This window comes from Chiloscyllium plagiosum, unplaced genomic scaffold (assembly GCF_037043375.1).
Source record: "Chiloscyllium plagiosum isolate Xiang-an unplaced genomic scaffold, Cpla_swu_hap1 HiC_scaffold_4, whole genome shotgun sequence".
NCBI lineage: Eukaryota > Metazoa > Chordata > Chondrichthyes > Orectolobiformes > Hemiscylliidae > Chiloscyllium > Chiloscyllium plagiosum.
The window spans coordinates 46,918,870-46,937,292 of record NW_028270142.1 but is presented as its reverse complement, the minus strand read 5'-3'; the positions used below and the strand labels follow the sequence as shown (position 1 = coordinate 46,937,292).

Here is an 18,423-nt window from a genome sequence, read left to right as displayed (position 1 = left end):
TCTGTCTTCTACGGGCCAGCTGATTCTGATTCCAGACAGCCAAAATTTCCCTGTATTTCATACCTCCTTACTTTCTGAATGAATCTACAACAGGGAACCTCATCAAATGCCTTGCTAAAATCCATAAACACCACATCCACTGCCCTACCTTCATTAGTGTGTTTTTCACATCCTCAAAGAATTCAACAAAGCTTGAGTGGCATGACCTGTCCTTCACAAAGCTATGCTTACTCTCTCTAATCAAGCTATGCTTTTTGAAATAATCATAAATCCTGTCTCAGAACCCTCTCCAATAATTTGCCTACCACAAAACTCAGACTGACTGGTCTATAATTCCCAGGTTATCCCTATTCCCTTTCTTGAACAAGGGAATAACATTTGCCACCCTCCAATCATCTCGTACCACACAGGTGGAGAGTGAGATCACAAAGTTCATTGGCAAAGGTGCAGCCATCTCTTTCCTCACTTCCCAAAATAACCTTGGGTATATCCCACCTGGCCCAGGGGACTTATCAATCCTCATGTTTTTCAAACTTTCCAGCACATCCTCCTTCTTAAGACGCACCTGTTCGAGCGCATCAGCCTGTTTCATGCTGTTCTCACACATGACAAGGTCCCTCTTTACTAGTGAATACTGAAGCAAAGTATTCATTAAGGTACTCCCCTACCTCCTCCGACTCCAGACCCAAGTTCCTTGCACTATCCCTGATCGGCCCTAACCTTCACGCTGGCCATCCTCTTGTTCCTCACATAAGTGTAGAATGCCTTGGGGCTTTCCTTAATCCAACATGCCAAGGCTTTCTCATGTCCCCTTTCAGCTCTCCTAAGGCCATGCTTCAGTTCCTTCCTGGCTACCTTGTCATCCTCTGGAGCCCTGTCTGATCCTGGTTTGACTAGATGATCCACATCTCTTGTCATCCAAGGTTCCTTCATTGTACCATCCCTTCCTTGCCACAGTGGGACAAACCTATCCAGCACTCGAACCAAGTGCTTCCTAAACAACCTCCACATTTCTGTTGTGCATTTCCCTGAGAATAGCTGCTCCCAATTTATGCTCCACAGTTTCTGCCTAAGAGCATTGTAATTCCCCCTCCCCCAATTAAATACATTATCATACTGTCTGCTCCTATCCCTCTCCATGAGTATAGCAAATGTCAGGGAGTTGTGATCACTATCACCGAAATGCTCTCCCACAGAGATGTGACACGTGATCTGGTTTGCTACCAAGCACCAAATCCAATATGGCCTCCCCTCTAGTCAGCCTATCTACCTATTGAGTCAGAAATCCTTCTTGGTTACACCTGACAAAATCTACTCCATCCAAACTATTTGTAATAAGGAGGTTCCAATCAAGATTAGGGAAGTTGAAGTCACCCATGACAACAATCTTGTTACTTCTGCACCTTTCCAAAATCTGCCTCCCAAACTGTTCCTTCGTGTCTCTGTTGCTATTGGTGGTCTATAGAAAACTCCCAATAAAGTGACTGCTTCTTTCCTGTTTTTGACTTCCACCAAAATGACTCAGTAGACATATCAATGACATCCCTTTCTGCAGCTTTAATACTATCCCTGATTATCAATGCCACTCCCCCACCGCTTTTCTCTCCCTCCCTATTTCTTTTGAAACATCTAAACCCCAGAACATCCAACAACCATTCCTGCCCTCAGATATCCAAGTCTCCGTAATAGTCAGAACATCATAGCTCCAAGTACTGATCCATGCTCTAAGTTTATCACCCTTATTCTTGAACACTTCTTGAGTTAAAATAGGAGAGAGTGAGGACTGCAGATGCTGGAGATTAGAGTCCAGAGTGTGGTGTTAGAAAAGCACAGCAAGTCAGGTGCATCCGAAGAGCAGGAGAGTCGACGTTTCAGGCATAAGCCCTTCATCACAAATAAGTGATAAAATAGACACACTTCAACCAATCACACTGACTGCAACTTTGCCCTATCAACTGTCTATCCTTCTGCACGCTGTATTTACCTGTTCACCAGCTACCCCATCCTAGGATCCATAGCTCCAGTTCCCATCGCCCTGCCAAACTAGTTTAAATCCTCCTAAAGTGCTCTCCCGCCTGGTGTTCCACCAAACAAATGTCTAATGCATAGCTCTTTCAACATTTTTTCCTACCGCTATGTAAAGCTAAACAGTACTGGAAGCCTGTCAAGTCTCACTTTTTAAAATTAGGTTTATTTTGAGCTAATAAAAATTTTGAGTTTATTTTAATATATTTGACTCCCTAAATTAAATAGAGAGTGATATGTATCCAAAAAATAGTTTTCCACAGAGCTTTATGAAGGTATGGACAACACAGTTTGAAATGATGGTGGAATCAGACACAACCGTAGCTTTTGGAGGGAATTGGAGACAAACTTGTAAAGAAAAAAATCGAGTGCTGGAGGGAAAAAGCAAGTGGATTGGGACTAATTGGATAGATATTTTTAAAATGATGGCTTGAATGGCCCTCTTTTTACCTGTGTGATTCTAAATTTAAGTCTACAATCTCTGTTCTTGGTCACATGTAGCACATAATGTTGATAGCTCCACATCTTCCTTATGCTTGCCTTTGAAATGTAATGTGGAATTAGTTTTGTTTAAACCATAACTATGTTCTGCAGTCATTTACTGCATCAAGTTCTGTGCTTTTGGTTGAAAAGTGATTCCTGTAACAACTTACTAAGTTATATGCTTGAAGATTTAAGACATTTCAACATTAATGAATTTTTTGAAAGTTCGCTATCTTTTTCAATGGAGGAAGCATGAAGTACTGGATGAAACTTCAATGTGATATTCTTGAGACAAGTGAATTGCTAAGGAAATATTGGATACATCTCTACAACTGTCCTATCCAGCAAAAAAATAGAAAAACATCTAGTTTTAATCAGGCGTCTTCAACTATCTGGCCCCCAAGCTCTGGAATTCCCTTCTTAAAACCTCTTTGCTTAGCTTTCCTACTTTAAATATATTATTTTAAAACGCTTTCTTTGACTAAGTGCTTGATCACTTGTTCTAACATTTCATTATGTAGTAGTGTCTACAATGCCTATGTGGAGCATCTTTGGATTTTATTTTTTCATTAAGGTGGTGTATAAGTACACAAGGTTCTGGATTAGTGGTGCTGGAAAAGCACAGCAGTTCAGGCAGCATCCGAGGAGCAGGAAAATCGACGTCAATGGCGATCAGAGTGGAAAAGTGTGGTGCCTGACAAAGGGCTTATGCCTGAAATGTCGACTCTCCTGCTCCTGACTGGCTGTGCTGGCACCACACTCTTCGATTTTGTTGCATATTGAGGAAAGTACTGATATTTGCTGCTGGAAATCTGAGTCACAGACCACAAAACCTATCATAAGTATCAATATACTCTCAGCTATTAAATGAAACATTTTAAAATAATGAATACATTAATGTTTGGAAGTGTCCTGTTGGTTCAGCCTTACCTGAGCAGCTATGTTGAGTGTGACTGTGTCTAGACCAGCAGACAGCATGCTTTGGGTGTCAGTCAAAGTAAGAGTAACACTGCCATCTCCACCCATATTAGCAGACGACATCTCAAGATTCTGGGTAGGGACAGTAGTTTGGGAAAGGGATGTAGTGAGGGAAGATGCCAAATTGTTCGCAGTTGAACTCAACCCTATAAGTGATGCAAACAAATACTGAATCAGTTCCTGTATCTCTATGGAACATAGAACACATGGTGAGCAAAATACTTTCATTCATCATTCATTAATTTTCCTCTGGACAATATTTACAATCCTAGAACTTTTACCTTGAGCTAACAAGATATCTGATTCAAGATGCCCAACAAATGCCAGAAAATATCCAAAGAGATTTTTACTATTAGCAGCATGTTTCAACCAGTAACCCTTTGAGGTTATAATACATGAGACACACAGTACTAGAAGTTTTGTTAGATGGCTGTAGGACCCTGTTAACTTTCATACTTGTTAACTATTCTAGATCTGGACTAACACTATAAATTACTATTGGCTAACTAACTGTTAAATAAGTGTCTACAATGCACAGTTTTGGACCTGATCTTGTATTGCTCACCAGTTACTCACCACAATCATTCCTAATAAAGTTAAATACATTTATGAAAGTTTGGCTTGTGACAATCAAAACGTTTTAACTTTATAATGGACTAAAGGCAAACAAGAGATGAGGACTGGGCGGTCTGCATCAAAGGGCTTTAAAGGAAGTAGCTGCAGAGATATATAGGAGGCATTGGTCAAAATACCCAAGACCTCACTGGATCCCGGTTGGATTCCAGCAGATAGGAGAACTGTCAATATGGCGCCATTATTCAAGAAGGGAGGGAGACAAAAAGCAAGAAACTATAAGCCAGTTAGCCTCACATTGGGAAAATGCAAGTCCATTATTAGAAAGAAATAACAGAGCATTTTAAAAATACTTAATGCAATTAAAGAGAATCAACATGGTTTTGTGAAAGGGAATTGATATTTAACAAATTTGCTAGAATTCCTTAAGGATAGAACAAGTAAGGTGATGAACAAGAACTGTTAGATGTGTATTTGGATTTTCAAAACCGCATTCAATAAAGTGTCATTTGAAAAGTAATTACACAAGAGCCCACTGATTTTTATTTTGGGGGGGGTGGAAGGTACGGCGATGTATTACCGTTTTTTGAGGATTGGTTAACACACAGAAAACAGATTTGGGATTTTAGGTTTAAAAGATGTAACTAGTGAAGTACCACAAGGATTACTGCTAAATTGCCCATAGAGTTAGGTGTAGGGGTACATGTAGGGGAATGGGTCTGGGTGGGTTGCTTCGGATTGTCGGTGTGGACTTGTTGGGCCGAAGGGCCTGTTTCCACACTGTAAGTAATCTAATCTAATTAACTAATTGAGACCTTACACTTATTAATGATAGAGGAAAAGGCACAGTATATCTAAATTTGCTGATGATACAAAAATAAGTGGAAAGGCATCTTGTGAAGAGGGCATAAGGAAACTGCAAGGGGCTATAGACAGGTTAAGCAAGTGGGGAGAAACTTGGCATATGTATTATAAGTATTCTTTGTTAGGAAGAATCAAAAGGCAGACTATTATTTAAATGGACAGCGGTTCCATCAAAAAACCCAGAGAAATTTGGGTGTTCTTGTACATGAAACACAAAAAAGTTAGCATGGAGGTGCGGTGAGTGTTTAAGGCAACAAATGGAATTCTGGGCTTTATTATCAGGGGAATGGAATTTAAAAACAGAGAAGACTTGTTCCAACAATACAAGGTGTTGTTGAGGTTGCACTGTGTTCAGTTTGGTCCCCATATTTAAAAAAAGGATATACTAGTACTGTTCAAAAGTGATCCACTAGACTGATTCCTGGGATGAATTGATTGACTTATCAAGAACAGCTAAACAGGTTAGGCCTATATTCAGAGTTTAGAAGAATCTTATTCAAATATACAGGATTCAGATGGGGCTTGACAGAGTAGATGCTGAGGAGTTGTTTCCATGGAAAGCGAATCTTGAACTTGGGACATAGTTACAGAATAAGGGGACACGTGTTTAAAACTGAAATGCAAAGGAATTTCTTCTTCCAGAGGTTAAGGAATGTCTGGAATTACTATTCAGAGAGTTGTACAGGCTAGATCACAGAAAGCATTTAAAGAGGAGGTAGGGTCAATTACCTCAGTTTGCTGGTTTATGATGCACATTGACGCCAATAGCCTGGGTATAATTAGCATGGTTACCATAAAGGTGTACTGACCCTCAGGTTAAATCAGAATCAGTTATCTTTGGTAATGAGGTAACAGCGCTATGGTCCACGAGGAGGGAAGTAGTGAGAAATGACGGAGGAGGAATCTGGGAGAAAGGGATCACAAAGGACCTGGTGCTCAACAGGAAGAAGAGGGAGTATCTGAGATTCTTCAGTTGGTGAGTAGTGGGAAAGTTTGAATAAGTGGTTCCTACTTTCCTGCATTAGTAGAAAATGATGAAAAATGTGTTGCTGGAAAAGCGCAGCAGGTCAGGCAGCATCCAAGGAGCATAAGAAGGGCTTATGCCCGAAACGTTGAATCTCCTGCTCCTTGGATGCTGCCTGACCTGCTGCGCTTTTCCAGCAACACATTTTTCAGCTCTGATCTCCAGCATCTGCAGTCCTCACCTTCTCTTAGTAGAAAATGCCTTTGTTTTGCAACTCCAGGGAAGCTCTGAACGATGTCAAATTCTAGTGTGCTGTTTGGTTTTTTTCCCTCTTCAAATGCTGTACAGACTGTTCTAGAACCTTCTGTACATACTTTTGATAATGTTTCTTTAAATGAATAAAGTATATTTTTGTAATAATAAAACTGGTTCCTATTTTATTGCTTGTAGTTTAGGAAGCAGTCACACCCCTTAGATTAACTAGCTCAAATTCAGTCAGTGGTCTGTGATAGGAGAGTGTGACTACGAACAAGGCAAATAGAGGGACCCAGGAGGTAGTACTGAAGAAGCCTCAGCCCTTGAGCTTGTCTAAAGGTTTGAGATTCTTGCTCTCTGTGTCGATGAGACTGGAGGCTTTAGGAAGGAAGTGCAAACTAACCACAGCACTGCCGTACAGGAGGCCATTCAAGAGGTGGGAGAAAGGAGAAATGTTGTAATGGGAGGTGTACAGTCAGTGGAATAGACTCTGTTTTCTGTGGCCACAATCAAAAGCCCCAAGGGCCCTGTTGCTTTCCTGGTGCCTGGGTTCATGATATCTCATCTGGGCTGCAGAATAACTTGGGGAAAGATCCAGCTGTCGTTGTCCATATAGGTACCAATGACATAGGTAGAAAGAGGAAAGTGATCCTGAGGGAATACGAACAGTCGAGGCTAAATTATAAAGCAGAACCAAAAAAGGTAATAATCTCTGGATTACTACCTGAGCCACAACAAGAATGAAGCGGTAAATGCGTGGCTTATTGATGATTTGGGGAAAACCAGGTTTGAATTCATGTGACATTGGAACCAGTACTGGGCAAGAAGGGAGCCATTTGAAAAGACAAGCTCCATCTGAATCATGCTGGAACCAGAATCCTGGCAAATTGCATAACCAGGGCTACAGATAGGGCATTAACCTAAATAGTGGATTCAGTGCATGGAAATTTTAAAAGAAGGGGTGGGAGAGCTTGGCAGAGGTTATTAATGTTTCCACACCAAGTGTTTGGTTAGAGACTATAGAAAGGCTCAAGAATCTAACTTCAGGCACAGCTGACGTGGTGACAACTATGGAGAACAGGGGGCAGTCAATGCACAGCTTAGGGTGTTGTACTTAAATGCATGCAGTATACAAAACAGGTTAAATGAGCTTGTAACACTGATTAAATTGGCAGGTGTGATGCTGCACGTATCACAGAGATGTGGTTGCAAGAGTTCAGAGCTTGGACATCCATGTCCTACTGAAAGGACAGGTAGATGGGCAGAGTGGCAGAAGGTGTGGGGTAGCCTTGTTAGTAAGAAACTAAATTAAAAATTGATAGCAAGTGATACAGATTCAGATGGCACTGAATCTATGTGGGTAGAGTTGAGGGAGCACAAAGGAAAAAAAGACCTTGATGGGAGTTATGTACAGTAGTCAGGATTTGGGGAAGAAAATAAATCAGAAAATAGACAAGGCACGTAAAAAACTACAATAATCATGGGAGACTTCAATATGCAGGTGGACTGGGAAAAGATTGGTCGTGGACCTCAAGAAAAGGAATTCTTAGAACATCTACAAAATGATTTGTTGGAGCAGCCTGTGGTAGAGCTGACTAGGCAACAGGCAATTCTGAATTTGTTGATGTGTAATGAAGACTTGATTATGGAGCTTAAGGTGAAAGAACCCCTAATGGGCAGTGGCCACAGTATGATAGATTTCAGCCTGCAGTTTGAGAGGAAGAAACTGGAATCAGATGTAACAGTATTACAATTCAGTAAAGATAACCACAAAGATATGAGGGTGAACCTGGCCAGAACTGATTGCAAGGAGAGCACAGCAGGGAAGACAATGGAGCAGCAATGGCAGGAATTTTGGGAGGCACAACAAAAATTCATCGCAAGGAAGAATAAATATACGAAGGAGGAGAGGACAAGGCAACAATGGCTGACAAGGAAAGTCAGGGACAGCATACAAGCAATAGAAAAAGCAAGCAATCTCGTGAAAATTAGTGGGAATCCAGAGGATTGGGAGGCCTTTACAATCAGCAGAGGACAACTAAAGAAGCAATAAAGGGGTGGGGTGGGCTGGGAGAAGAGATGAAATATGAGAGTAAACTAGCTAATAATATTAAAGAAGACTGCAAGAGTTTTTTAAAAAAAGATATCTAAAAAAGGTAAGAGAGTCAAGAGTTGATGGTGGACTGCTGGTACATGAGGCTAGAGTAGTAGTAATTGGGATCAAAGAAATGGCGGATGAACGAAATAGATACTTCGAATCAATTTTTATAGTGGAAGACACCTGAAGCATACCTGAACTTCAACAGAGTCAGAGGTGAGTGTAGTGGTTATCACTACGTCAATACCTGGTATGTTGGCACTTGTAGTATTAAGGCTGGATCCCTGATTCAGAATTTGATCATTGCTGATAGTCAATGTGGCAGTACTAGGTTGATTATTCACTGATGTTTCCAATTGGATCCCTCCATTCATTTCACCATTACCAGTACTGCCATGCTGCTGAATGATATCCTGACCTTATAGGGAAAGAGAAAGAAAGGGTTAGAAATTTTGAAATAATCTTGAAAAGCTCAAAATAATAAATTAGACATTTTCAAAACTGATTTATTATATTTTAATTAAGTATATTTTCCTCTATAATTTCACTTCAAACAACGTGAATGGATTAATTCACACTCATTACAAACACTTTGTAATTATAGTTATGGATATAAGACAGTGCAAAATTAGTGTTTGCTGTGTATGTGCTAAGTATGATGAACTGTCTTTTAACAGTCTGATCACATGACATCATGATGCTGTCAGCAGCCATGAAACAGTTTCATCTAACCTTGCTGCCTGCAGAATGAACACCTCCCTAATAAAGCTTCTACTGCTGTTAAACACTTGGGTCTCCTGATTCTTTGTGAAATGTAATGCAAATGGAAAACTGCCAACAAGGAAAAAAACTGCTTTGAGATCCACTAGGTAAATCCCACTAATGCTTTGAAGAAAACACAATCATGGTCCTTACAGCAGACCTTGGAGGCACTTCAATAAATAGAAGAAATTAAAAGACTCCATCACTGTATCAAATTAGGTACAGTCAGCGAGACATTTAAAAAAAATTAACTCTCCAGAAAAACCTCACTACAATCTTCACTCTGAAGGGCCACTAAGCATCAAGAACACTATCTGAAGGGTATATATTGAGCTAGAGGTATAGACTTGAAGAAACAGAAATACCTTGTTTCAAATGGAAAGAAAAGGAGGAAATGCTAAGAATTAAAGCAGATATAGTCATCGATGTTGCGCCAACCTGTGAAACCAATCCGATGCCCATCTAACCTACACTATTTCATTTTCGTCTATATGTCTATCTAATGACCATTTAAATGCCCTTAAAGTTGGCAAGTCTACTACTGTTCTACCTTTGACATCTGTCATATATCTATCACCCCTCAATTTAAAGCTATGTCCTCTCATTCTAACCATCACCATCTGAGGAAAAAAAGACACTCACTGTCTACCCAATCTAATCCTCTGATTGTCTTATAGGTCACAATTTAAGTCACCTCTCAATCTTCTTCTCTCTAACGAAAACAGCCTCAAGTCTCTCAGCCTTTCCTTGTAAGACATTCCCTCCATACCAGGCAGTATCCTAGTAAATCTCCTCTGAACCGTTTCCAAAGCTTCCACATCCTTCCTACAATGCGGTGACCAGAAATGTATGCAATACTCCAAGTACGCCATACCAGAGTTTTGTACAGCTGCAGTATGACCTCATGGTTCCGAAACTCAATCCCTCTGCTAATAAAAGCTAACACACTGTATGCTTTCATAACAATCCTATCAACCTGGGTGGCAACTTTCAGGGATCTATATACCTGAACACGGAGATCTCTCTGATCATCTATACTACCAAGAATCTTACCATTAGCCCAGTACTCTGTATTCCTATTACTCCTTCCAAAGTGATTCACCTCACACTTTTCACATTAAACTCTCAGCCTAGCTCTGCAGCTTATCTATGTTCCTCTGTAATCTACAAAACCCTTCATCACTATTCACAACTCTACTGACCTTAGTGTCACCTGCAAATTTACTAACCCATCCTTTTACACTCTCATCTAGGTCATTTATAAAAATGACAAACAGCAGTGGACCCAAAATAGATCCTTGCAGTACACCACTAGTAACTGAACTCCAGGATGAACATTTCCCATCAACCACCATACTCTGTCTTCTTTCAGCTAGCCAATTTCTTATCTAAACCACTAAAATCACCCCAATCCCATGCCTCGGTATTTTATGCAATAGCCTACCGTGGGGAACCTTATCAAATACCTTACTGTAATCCATATACACCACTGCAATCGTTTTACCTTCATCCACCTGTTTGGTTACCTTCTCAAAGAACTCAGTAAGGTTTGTGAGGCACGACCTACCTTTCACAAAACCATGTTGACTATACCTAATCAACTTATTCCTTTCTAGATGATTATAAATCCAATCTCTTATAACTTTTTCCAACATTTTACCCACAACTGAAGGAAGGCTCACAGGTCTATAATCACCAGGGTTGTCTCTACTCCTCTTCTTGAGCAAGAGAACAACATTTGCTATCCTCCAGTCTTCTGGTGCTATTCCTGTAGACAATGACGACAAAGATCAAAGCCAAAAGCTTGGCAATCTCCTCCCTGGTTTCCCAGAGAATCCTAGGATAAATCCCATCCAGCTCAGGGAACTTATCTATTTTTACACTTTCCAAAATTGCTAACACCTCCTCCTTGTGAACCTCAATCCAATCTAGTCTAGTAGCCTGAATCTCAGTGTTCTCCTCGACAACATTATCTTTTTCTAGTGTGAATATTGATGAAAAATATTCATTTAGTGCTTCCCCCATCTCCTCTGACCCCACGCACAACTTCCCACTACAACCTTCGATTGGCCCTAATCTTTTATTTCTGGTATACCTATAGAAAGCCTTAGGGGTTTCCTTGATCCTATCTGCCAATGACTTCTCATGTCCCCTCTTGGTTCTTCTTAGCTCTCTCCTTAGGAAGTTCCTGGCTAACTTGTAACTATCAAGTGCCCTAATTGAGCCTTCACATCTCATCCTAACATAAGCCTTCTTCTTCCTCTTGACAAGAGATTCAACTTCTTTAGTAAACCACGGCTCCCACGCTCGACAACTTCCTCCCTGCCTGACAGGTACATACTTATCAAGGACCCACAGTAGCTGCGCCATCCTATGCATCCTAAATCTTGCCTTATCGCATCGTAATTGCCTTTCCCTAGCGATAACTCTTATCCTGCGGTGTATACCTATATCTTTCCATTGCTAACGTAAATATAATTGAATTGTGGTCACTATCACCAAAGTGCTCATCTACTTCCAAATCCAACACCTGGCTGGGTTCTTTACCCAGTGCCAAATTTAATGGGGCCTCACCCCTTGGTGGCCTCTCTACATACTATGTCAGGGAACCCTCCTGCACACACTGGACAAAAACTGACCCATCTAAAATACTTGAATTTTAGTATTCCCAATCAACATTTGGAAAGTTGAAATCCCCAATAACAACCCTGTCACTCTCGCTCCTATTGAGAATCATCTTTCCTATACATCTTTGGAACTATTCGGAGGCTGAAAGAAAACTCCAAATAGGATGACCGCTCCTTTCTTGTTTCTAACCTCAGCCCATACTACCTCAAATATCCTTTCTGCAACCGTAATACTGTCCTTGACGAATAATGCCATACCCCCTCCCCTTTTACCATCTTCTCTGTTATTCAAAATATGAACAATCCAGAAGAGATTACTGATAGAAAAGAACCTAGACTTAAAGAAAGCATTGGATACAGCCACCAGGGCAGCTCAACAGCAAAGCTCAACCATACAAGTTCACAAAATGGCAACTGAGAAACACCATTAAAATGGCCATCAATATGGAAAAATAGATCAGCAGCAACTTGTTGATATAAAGAAGCTGTACGTAAAAACTGCTAGAAAAAAACGGCAAGTCAATGAACAGGCGTGTTTGAGAAGGAAATCTGAACAACATACAGCCAAAGTACAGAAACCAATGAGTGGAAAAAAAATCTATATGGTACAAAACGGGCATGAGAAAAACAGAGACTCTTGGTCCCGAAAAGAAGCTACTTTTAAATTTACTAGCCATTGCTGGTGACAGCAACCAGTACTGGATCACCCCCTTACTGAATACCAAACCAGTAAAAAAGAGAGGTGGATATCAGAGTTCCTCTTTCATTTCTAGCTGAAAGTGTGTATCAGAAGCAGCTTAGTCATATTGCACTTCAACCCTCAAAATTTGTGCTAAGAACTTAAAATCACCTCTTTGCCTGTACCAAGGGGTAGTAGCAAAGTTAATGTTCAGTTATAGGTCAGTCTGAAAATTTATCCCTACACATTATCAAAAGAAATTTTCCAGGTTTACTGGGAAGAACGTAATAGAGAAAAATCAAACTCAACTGCGTTGAAGCAAATCACTTGCCAGATTTTGAGAAAGACCTATCACAGATTCTAAAGAAACATGCCATTGTTTTCAAGGGGAAAAGATCTCTGTCAAACTGAAAATCAAGTAAAATATTGCAAAGCTAGATCAATGCCTTATGCAATCAGACCAAAGTCGAGGCTAAAGTAGAGAGACTGGTCAACACGGAAGTCCTGGAACCTGTAAATGAGAAGGACTGCACTACATCTATCACAAAGATGAATCGGTATGCATCTGTGGTGGTTTTAAGGTCACTATTAATTATGCACTGCTGAAGGAGAGGGGGGAGGGAGGGAAGGCGTTATTTGACATTGTAAGAATTAATTAACTTAATTAAAAGGGGTAAGACATGGCAGGACAGCTCCAAGTTGGAGTCTGCTCCTCTTTCCGATGTGGAAAGCTGGGCACATTTCCAGTGCCTGGGATCTGCATGTGTGCATGAAGTGCCTCCAACTCCACCTCATGGAAGCCCGAGTTTTGGAGTTGCAGCAGAGTCTGGGAACACTGAAGCGATTGTGAGGTGGACAGTATCGTGGATAGCACGTATTGGTGGTCACACCACAGATTCAGGCAGCAAGGGAATACGTGAACACCAGGCAGAGCAGGAAGGCTAAGCAGAAATCTCCTGTTGCTATTCCTCTGCAAAACAGACATACCGTTTTGGATACTGTTGAGGAGAATGGCCTCTCAGGGGATAACAGAGGCAGTCAAATTCATGACACCATGGTTGGCTCTGCTGCAGAAGGAGAGACGAGTTTGCATAGAAATGCTGTAGTTCTAGGAGGTTCAATCATAAGGGAAATATATAGCATTTCAGTGGCTGCAAATGAGAGTCCAGGATGGTATGCTGCCTCCCTGGCATTAGGGTCCTGGATGTCTCGGAGCAGTTGCAGGACATTTTGGAGATGGGAGCGGGAGAACAGTCAGTGGTTATGGTATGCATTGATACTAATGACATAGGTTTTAAAAAGAGAGAGAAGATCCTGAAAACAGCATATCGAGAACCAGGAAGAAATTTGAAATTCAAAAGGTAGTTATCTCAGGATTACTAAGTGCCACAAGCTAGTCAGGGTAGAAACAGCAGGATATATAGGATGAACATCTATGACGTGACTGAAAAGATGGTGCAAGGGAGAGGTTTTCCGATTCATGAGGCATTGGGACTGGTTCTGGGGGAGACGGGACCTGGACAGGGCTGGGATTGATGTCCTTTGGTGCTGGTGGGCATGGTGGTACTTGGTAGAGTGGTTGGAGAGGCTTTAAACTAGTGTGGCTGGGGAATGTGAACCAGAGGAATAGGGCAGTAGGTGCAAAAATGACTAAGAACAAGAATGAGAACAGGCAGAGAAATGCTGCTGAAAAGAGCAGGGAGGTGATCTAAAATGCATGCGTTTCAATGCGAGAAGTATAATAGGCAATGCAGATGAATTCAGAGCTTTGGTTAGTACTTGGAACTATGATATTATTGTGACTACAGAGACCTAGCTGAAAGAGGACAGGACTGGCAGGTGAATGCCACAGGATTTAGATGTTTCAGGTATGATAGAAAGGGATGTAAAAGGGTTGGGGAAATTTCACTGCTGTACTGAGAAAGGATACATCAGACGACTCGTGCAGCAAGGCAATAGGAGTAGAACTGAGGAATAGGAAAGGTGAAATCATAATGCGGGGGGTATACTACAGGCCAAGACAATATGAGGACTGCAAATGCTGGAGAGTCAGAGCCAAAAAGTGTGGCACTGGAAAAGCACAGCAGATCAGGCAGCATCAGAGGAGCAGGAGAATTGGCATTTCGGGCATGAGCCCTTCATCAGGAATGTGCAGGGAAGGGGGCTGAGAGATAAATGGGATAGATAGGAGGGTGGGAGTAGGGCTGGAGGGAAGGTGTTACATTGGTGCAGATGAGGGGGTGATTATGATAGGTCAGTGGGGAGGGTGGAGTGGATAGGTGGAAAGGAAGATGGACAGGTGGGACAGGTCAAGAAGGTAGTGCCGAGTTGAAGGGTTGGATCTGGGGTGAGGTGGGGGGGGAGATTTGGAAACTAGTGAAGCTGACATTGATGCCTTGTGGTTGAAGGGTCCCAAGGCGGAAGCTGAGGTGGTCTTCCTTCAGTTGTCGGGTGGCTTAGATTTGGCAGTGGAGGAGGCCCAGGACTTGCATGTTCTTGGTGGAGTGGGAGGGGGAGTTGAAGTGGTCGACCACATGCTGGTGGGGTTGTTGGGTGCGTGTGTCCCAGAGGTGTTCCCTGAAATGCTCCCCAAGTTGACATTCTGTCTCCCCAATGTAGAGAAGACCACATCGAGAGCAATGGACACAGGAGATGAGGTGGATGAATGTGCAGAACAATCACTGCCGGACGTGAAAAGATCCTCTGGGGCCTTGAATAAGGTGAGGGGGAAGACATGGGTGCAGGTTTTACACCTCCTGCAGTGGCAAGGGAAGGTGTCGGGTGCAGAGGATGGGTTGGTGGGGGGGAATGGACTTCACGAGTGAGTCACGGATGGAATGGTCTCTGCGGAATGCAGATAAGGGTGGAGAGGGAAATAGGTCTCTGATGGCGGGGTCTGATTGTAGGTGGCAGAGATGGCAGAAGATAACGTGCTGTATCCACATATTAGTGGGGTGGAAGGCGAGGACCGGGGGTTTTATCCTTGTTGCGGTTGGAAGGATGGGGTTCAAGGGCAGAGATGCAGCAAGTGGAGGAGATATGCTGGAGGACACTTGATCTCACTTGATGTCCTGGAAATAGCTGGCCTTCTGGGATGTCCTGGAGTGGAAGTGGTCCTCCTGGGAGCAGATAGCAGAGGTGGAGGAATTGGGCTGAATAAAGCTGAACAAAATTTAACATATCCAATTACCTCCTTATATGTGTGGGTGAGATCATGCCTCACTGAGGGAAACAGATTGATCTTGTTTACATGGACTTCAGTAAAGCCTTTGACAAGGTCCCTCATGGCAGACTGTTACAAAAGGTAAAGTCACATGGTATCAGGGTGAGCTGACAAGATGGATACAGAACTAGCTTAATCATAGGAGAGGGAGGGTAGCGGTGGAAGGATGTTTTTCGGAATGGAGAGCCAAAGGGCCTGTTCTTGTGCTGTATTGTTCTTTGTTCTCTTTCTTCAAATGGGTTGACTACAAGCAGCCCTTTCATAACATTTTCTACTTAGAACACTCTGGTAACAGCAGAAAACGTTAAGAGATAAACTAGAAATGATCCACTCGTATCAAAAGTGATGTACATGGTACTTCAAGGCAAAATCACAGGAACAACCCCAAAACTTGTGGCCATATGTCACAGAGAAGCTAAAACTGTCCATACAAGCAGGATGCTTACTATGGAATAAGGGCCATTAGTCCACCCCAGGGAAGGAAATGTGTGTTAAACAAACTACACAAAGGTCACATTTACACTGAGAATGAAGGAGAAAGCCAGATGCTATTTTTGGTGGTCAGGGCTCGACTCCAAAATTGAGCAGCAGGTAAAAAGATATGCAACTCATACAAGAGTTTCCAACTCACCTCCATTAAGCCATTATATCAATGGGAATGGTCAGAAGGGCCATGACAAAGAGTCTATATTGACCAGATCTTTTGACGGTCCAATGTTTTTCATTGTGGTTGGCGCACATACAAAATAGCATAAGGTTGCCATCACAGAGATGACATTTCAGAGGAAACCATTGGAAGACTGGAGAAGATCTTTGCAAGGATTGATTCTTTAGAATAATTCGATAATGAAAAATTGTCCATAATTTAAATCACAATTGTTTACAGGCTGTCTAAAGCTGAACAAAATTTAACATATCCAATTACCTCCTTATCACCTGACTTCAAATGGCTTGCCAAAGGTTTGTTCTGACAGCGAAACATTTCTGAAGGAATGTCATGTTTTCTAAAAAAGATCAAGAAGTGTTGGCAAGGAATTACACTGCTGGTGAAAAGTGGATGCCAGCATTCATTGTAGCACAGACTGGACCAGGGTGCTGCACTGCACATATGAGGGGTGATGCAGTATGGAGAAGATATGTAGATCAACTGCTGGCAACCAATCCTACTGGAATGAATGTGCCAGGAACGACATTAATAGAATATCCTTATATATATCTATGCCAAACTGGAACATCTGAGGGAAACACTGCCTTAGTTAAGGGTATCATGACATTATGTGAACTTCTAAACGTTCAGTCATCCCAGACATCAGATGATGTTTCTGGTACACCTAAAACACCAGAGCTTAAAGCTAACGAGAAAAATAAACAAATACCTGAACAGTGCCAACAGCCACATAGAAATCGCTGTTCTCTAGAACGTCTTAACTTCAACTATTGTATACATATAAAAGTTGTGAATGCTTTGACTGCAGGAACCTTTGATGTAAAGGGGAGGGATGCTGTGTATTTGTGTAAGAATGGTGGACTGTCACTTTAACAGTCAAATCATATGATATGGGGATGTTGTCAACAGCCATTTTGCACAGGAAACAGTTTAGAGTCTTGCTGTCTGTAAAGGCAGCACCTCTTTATGAAAGATCCTGCTGTTGTCAAACACTTCAGCCTCCTGGTATTTCTTAAAATCTAAGAGTTTCCACACATGGAAATTTGCTCTTGATATCTACTAATCAGAAAAAAAGCCTTGAAGACTCTTTCGGTTACTTCCAACAATTATCATGTAATCTCGTGATATATTCACACTTTCCAAAAAGATTCAAAGCAGAGCAAAATACGGCAGACACTGGAAATCTGAATAAAAACAAAGTGCTGGAGAAACTCAGCAACTCTGGCAGCATCTGTGGAGAGAGAACCAGATTTAACAGTTCGAGTCCAATGATTCTTCTCAAGAACTGTTGAGTTCCAAAGCATGGTCGTTAACACGAACACAAATGGTGCCAGACTTGCAGAGTTTCTCTAGCATTTTCTGTTTTGTTTTGATTTGAAACACATGTTGAAGCGTTGTTCCATTGCTCCACAATGACATAGCAGTGCTTTTGACATGTACTGCTACTGTCATAGAGTTACACACACCCACAGTTTTCAAAGAATAGTTGAGGAAGCTGTACAGCAAATGCACCAAAGTAACATCAAAATTTACAAATATTCAACCATCAGCTAAAAAGCTGCACTTGAAAGGCAAAGAATAACTCCAACAACTTGAACTGAACACTAATGCAATTTGATAACTGCAGCTGTTCACGTGAACTCAAAGGCAGTGAAAATATTCCAAATTATTCAATTCATCAACCTAAAATTACTTACCACAAATATGAGTTATTCTTTTGGCAGTGCACACTCTAAATGGAAATCACTCTAAATGGTAACAACTATTTAACCTCTAAACTTTAAGAAATAGTCAGCATCAGAATAATAATTCCTTCAAAACAGATGCAGATGAGTTTTATTTAAGTTTAACATGCTAGTTGACATGTCAGAGAATAGGGAACTTCTAATGAAACTGTTCTTAAACCAATCATGAGAATGTAATAACTTCAGCACAATCATTTACTGCAATTGAATGTACACTTATTATTTTCCCCATTAATAAAATCTCACTAAAAATAGTTCCACTTCACAGCAATCATATACCGATGTTATTATTGTGTACCAAAATCATTCCAATTGTAAAATCATCCAGAACAAAGTCTTTTTTCTTGTACGTACAATGGGAATGTCATTTGTTGTAAGATCAGAGGTGTAATAGTGTTAATGAGTTTCAAATCCTAATTATAAAGCTACTTTTCCTGTTTGCCATATTACTTAACCTTGACACCTCTTTATAACATAGGG

The 18,423-nt window shown here is 41.3% G+C and overlaps 1 protein-coding gene across 3 annotated transcripts in view; it reads right to left on the bottom strand.

The window, feature by feature from the left end:
- znf236 (zinc finger protein 236) overlaps positions 1-18,423 on the bottom strand; it is a 159,325-nt gene that overhangs the window by 18,835 nt on the left and 122,067 nt on the right. For all 3 annotated transcript variants that reach the window (XM_043688634.2, XM_087986227.1, XM_087986228.1), the window contains 2 exons: positions 8,488-8,658; positions 3,439-3,632 (listed from right to left, as the gene is read on the bottom strand). In XM_043688634.2, coding sequence (XP_043544569.2) covers positions 3,439-3,632; positions 8,488-8,658 — 365 coding nt within the window. The remainder of the gene's footprint in view (positions 1-3,438; positions 3,633-8,487; positions 8,659-18,423) is intronic.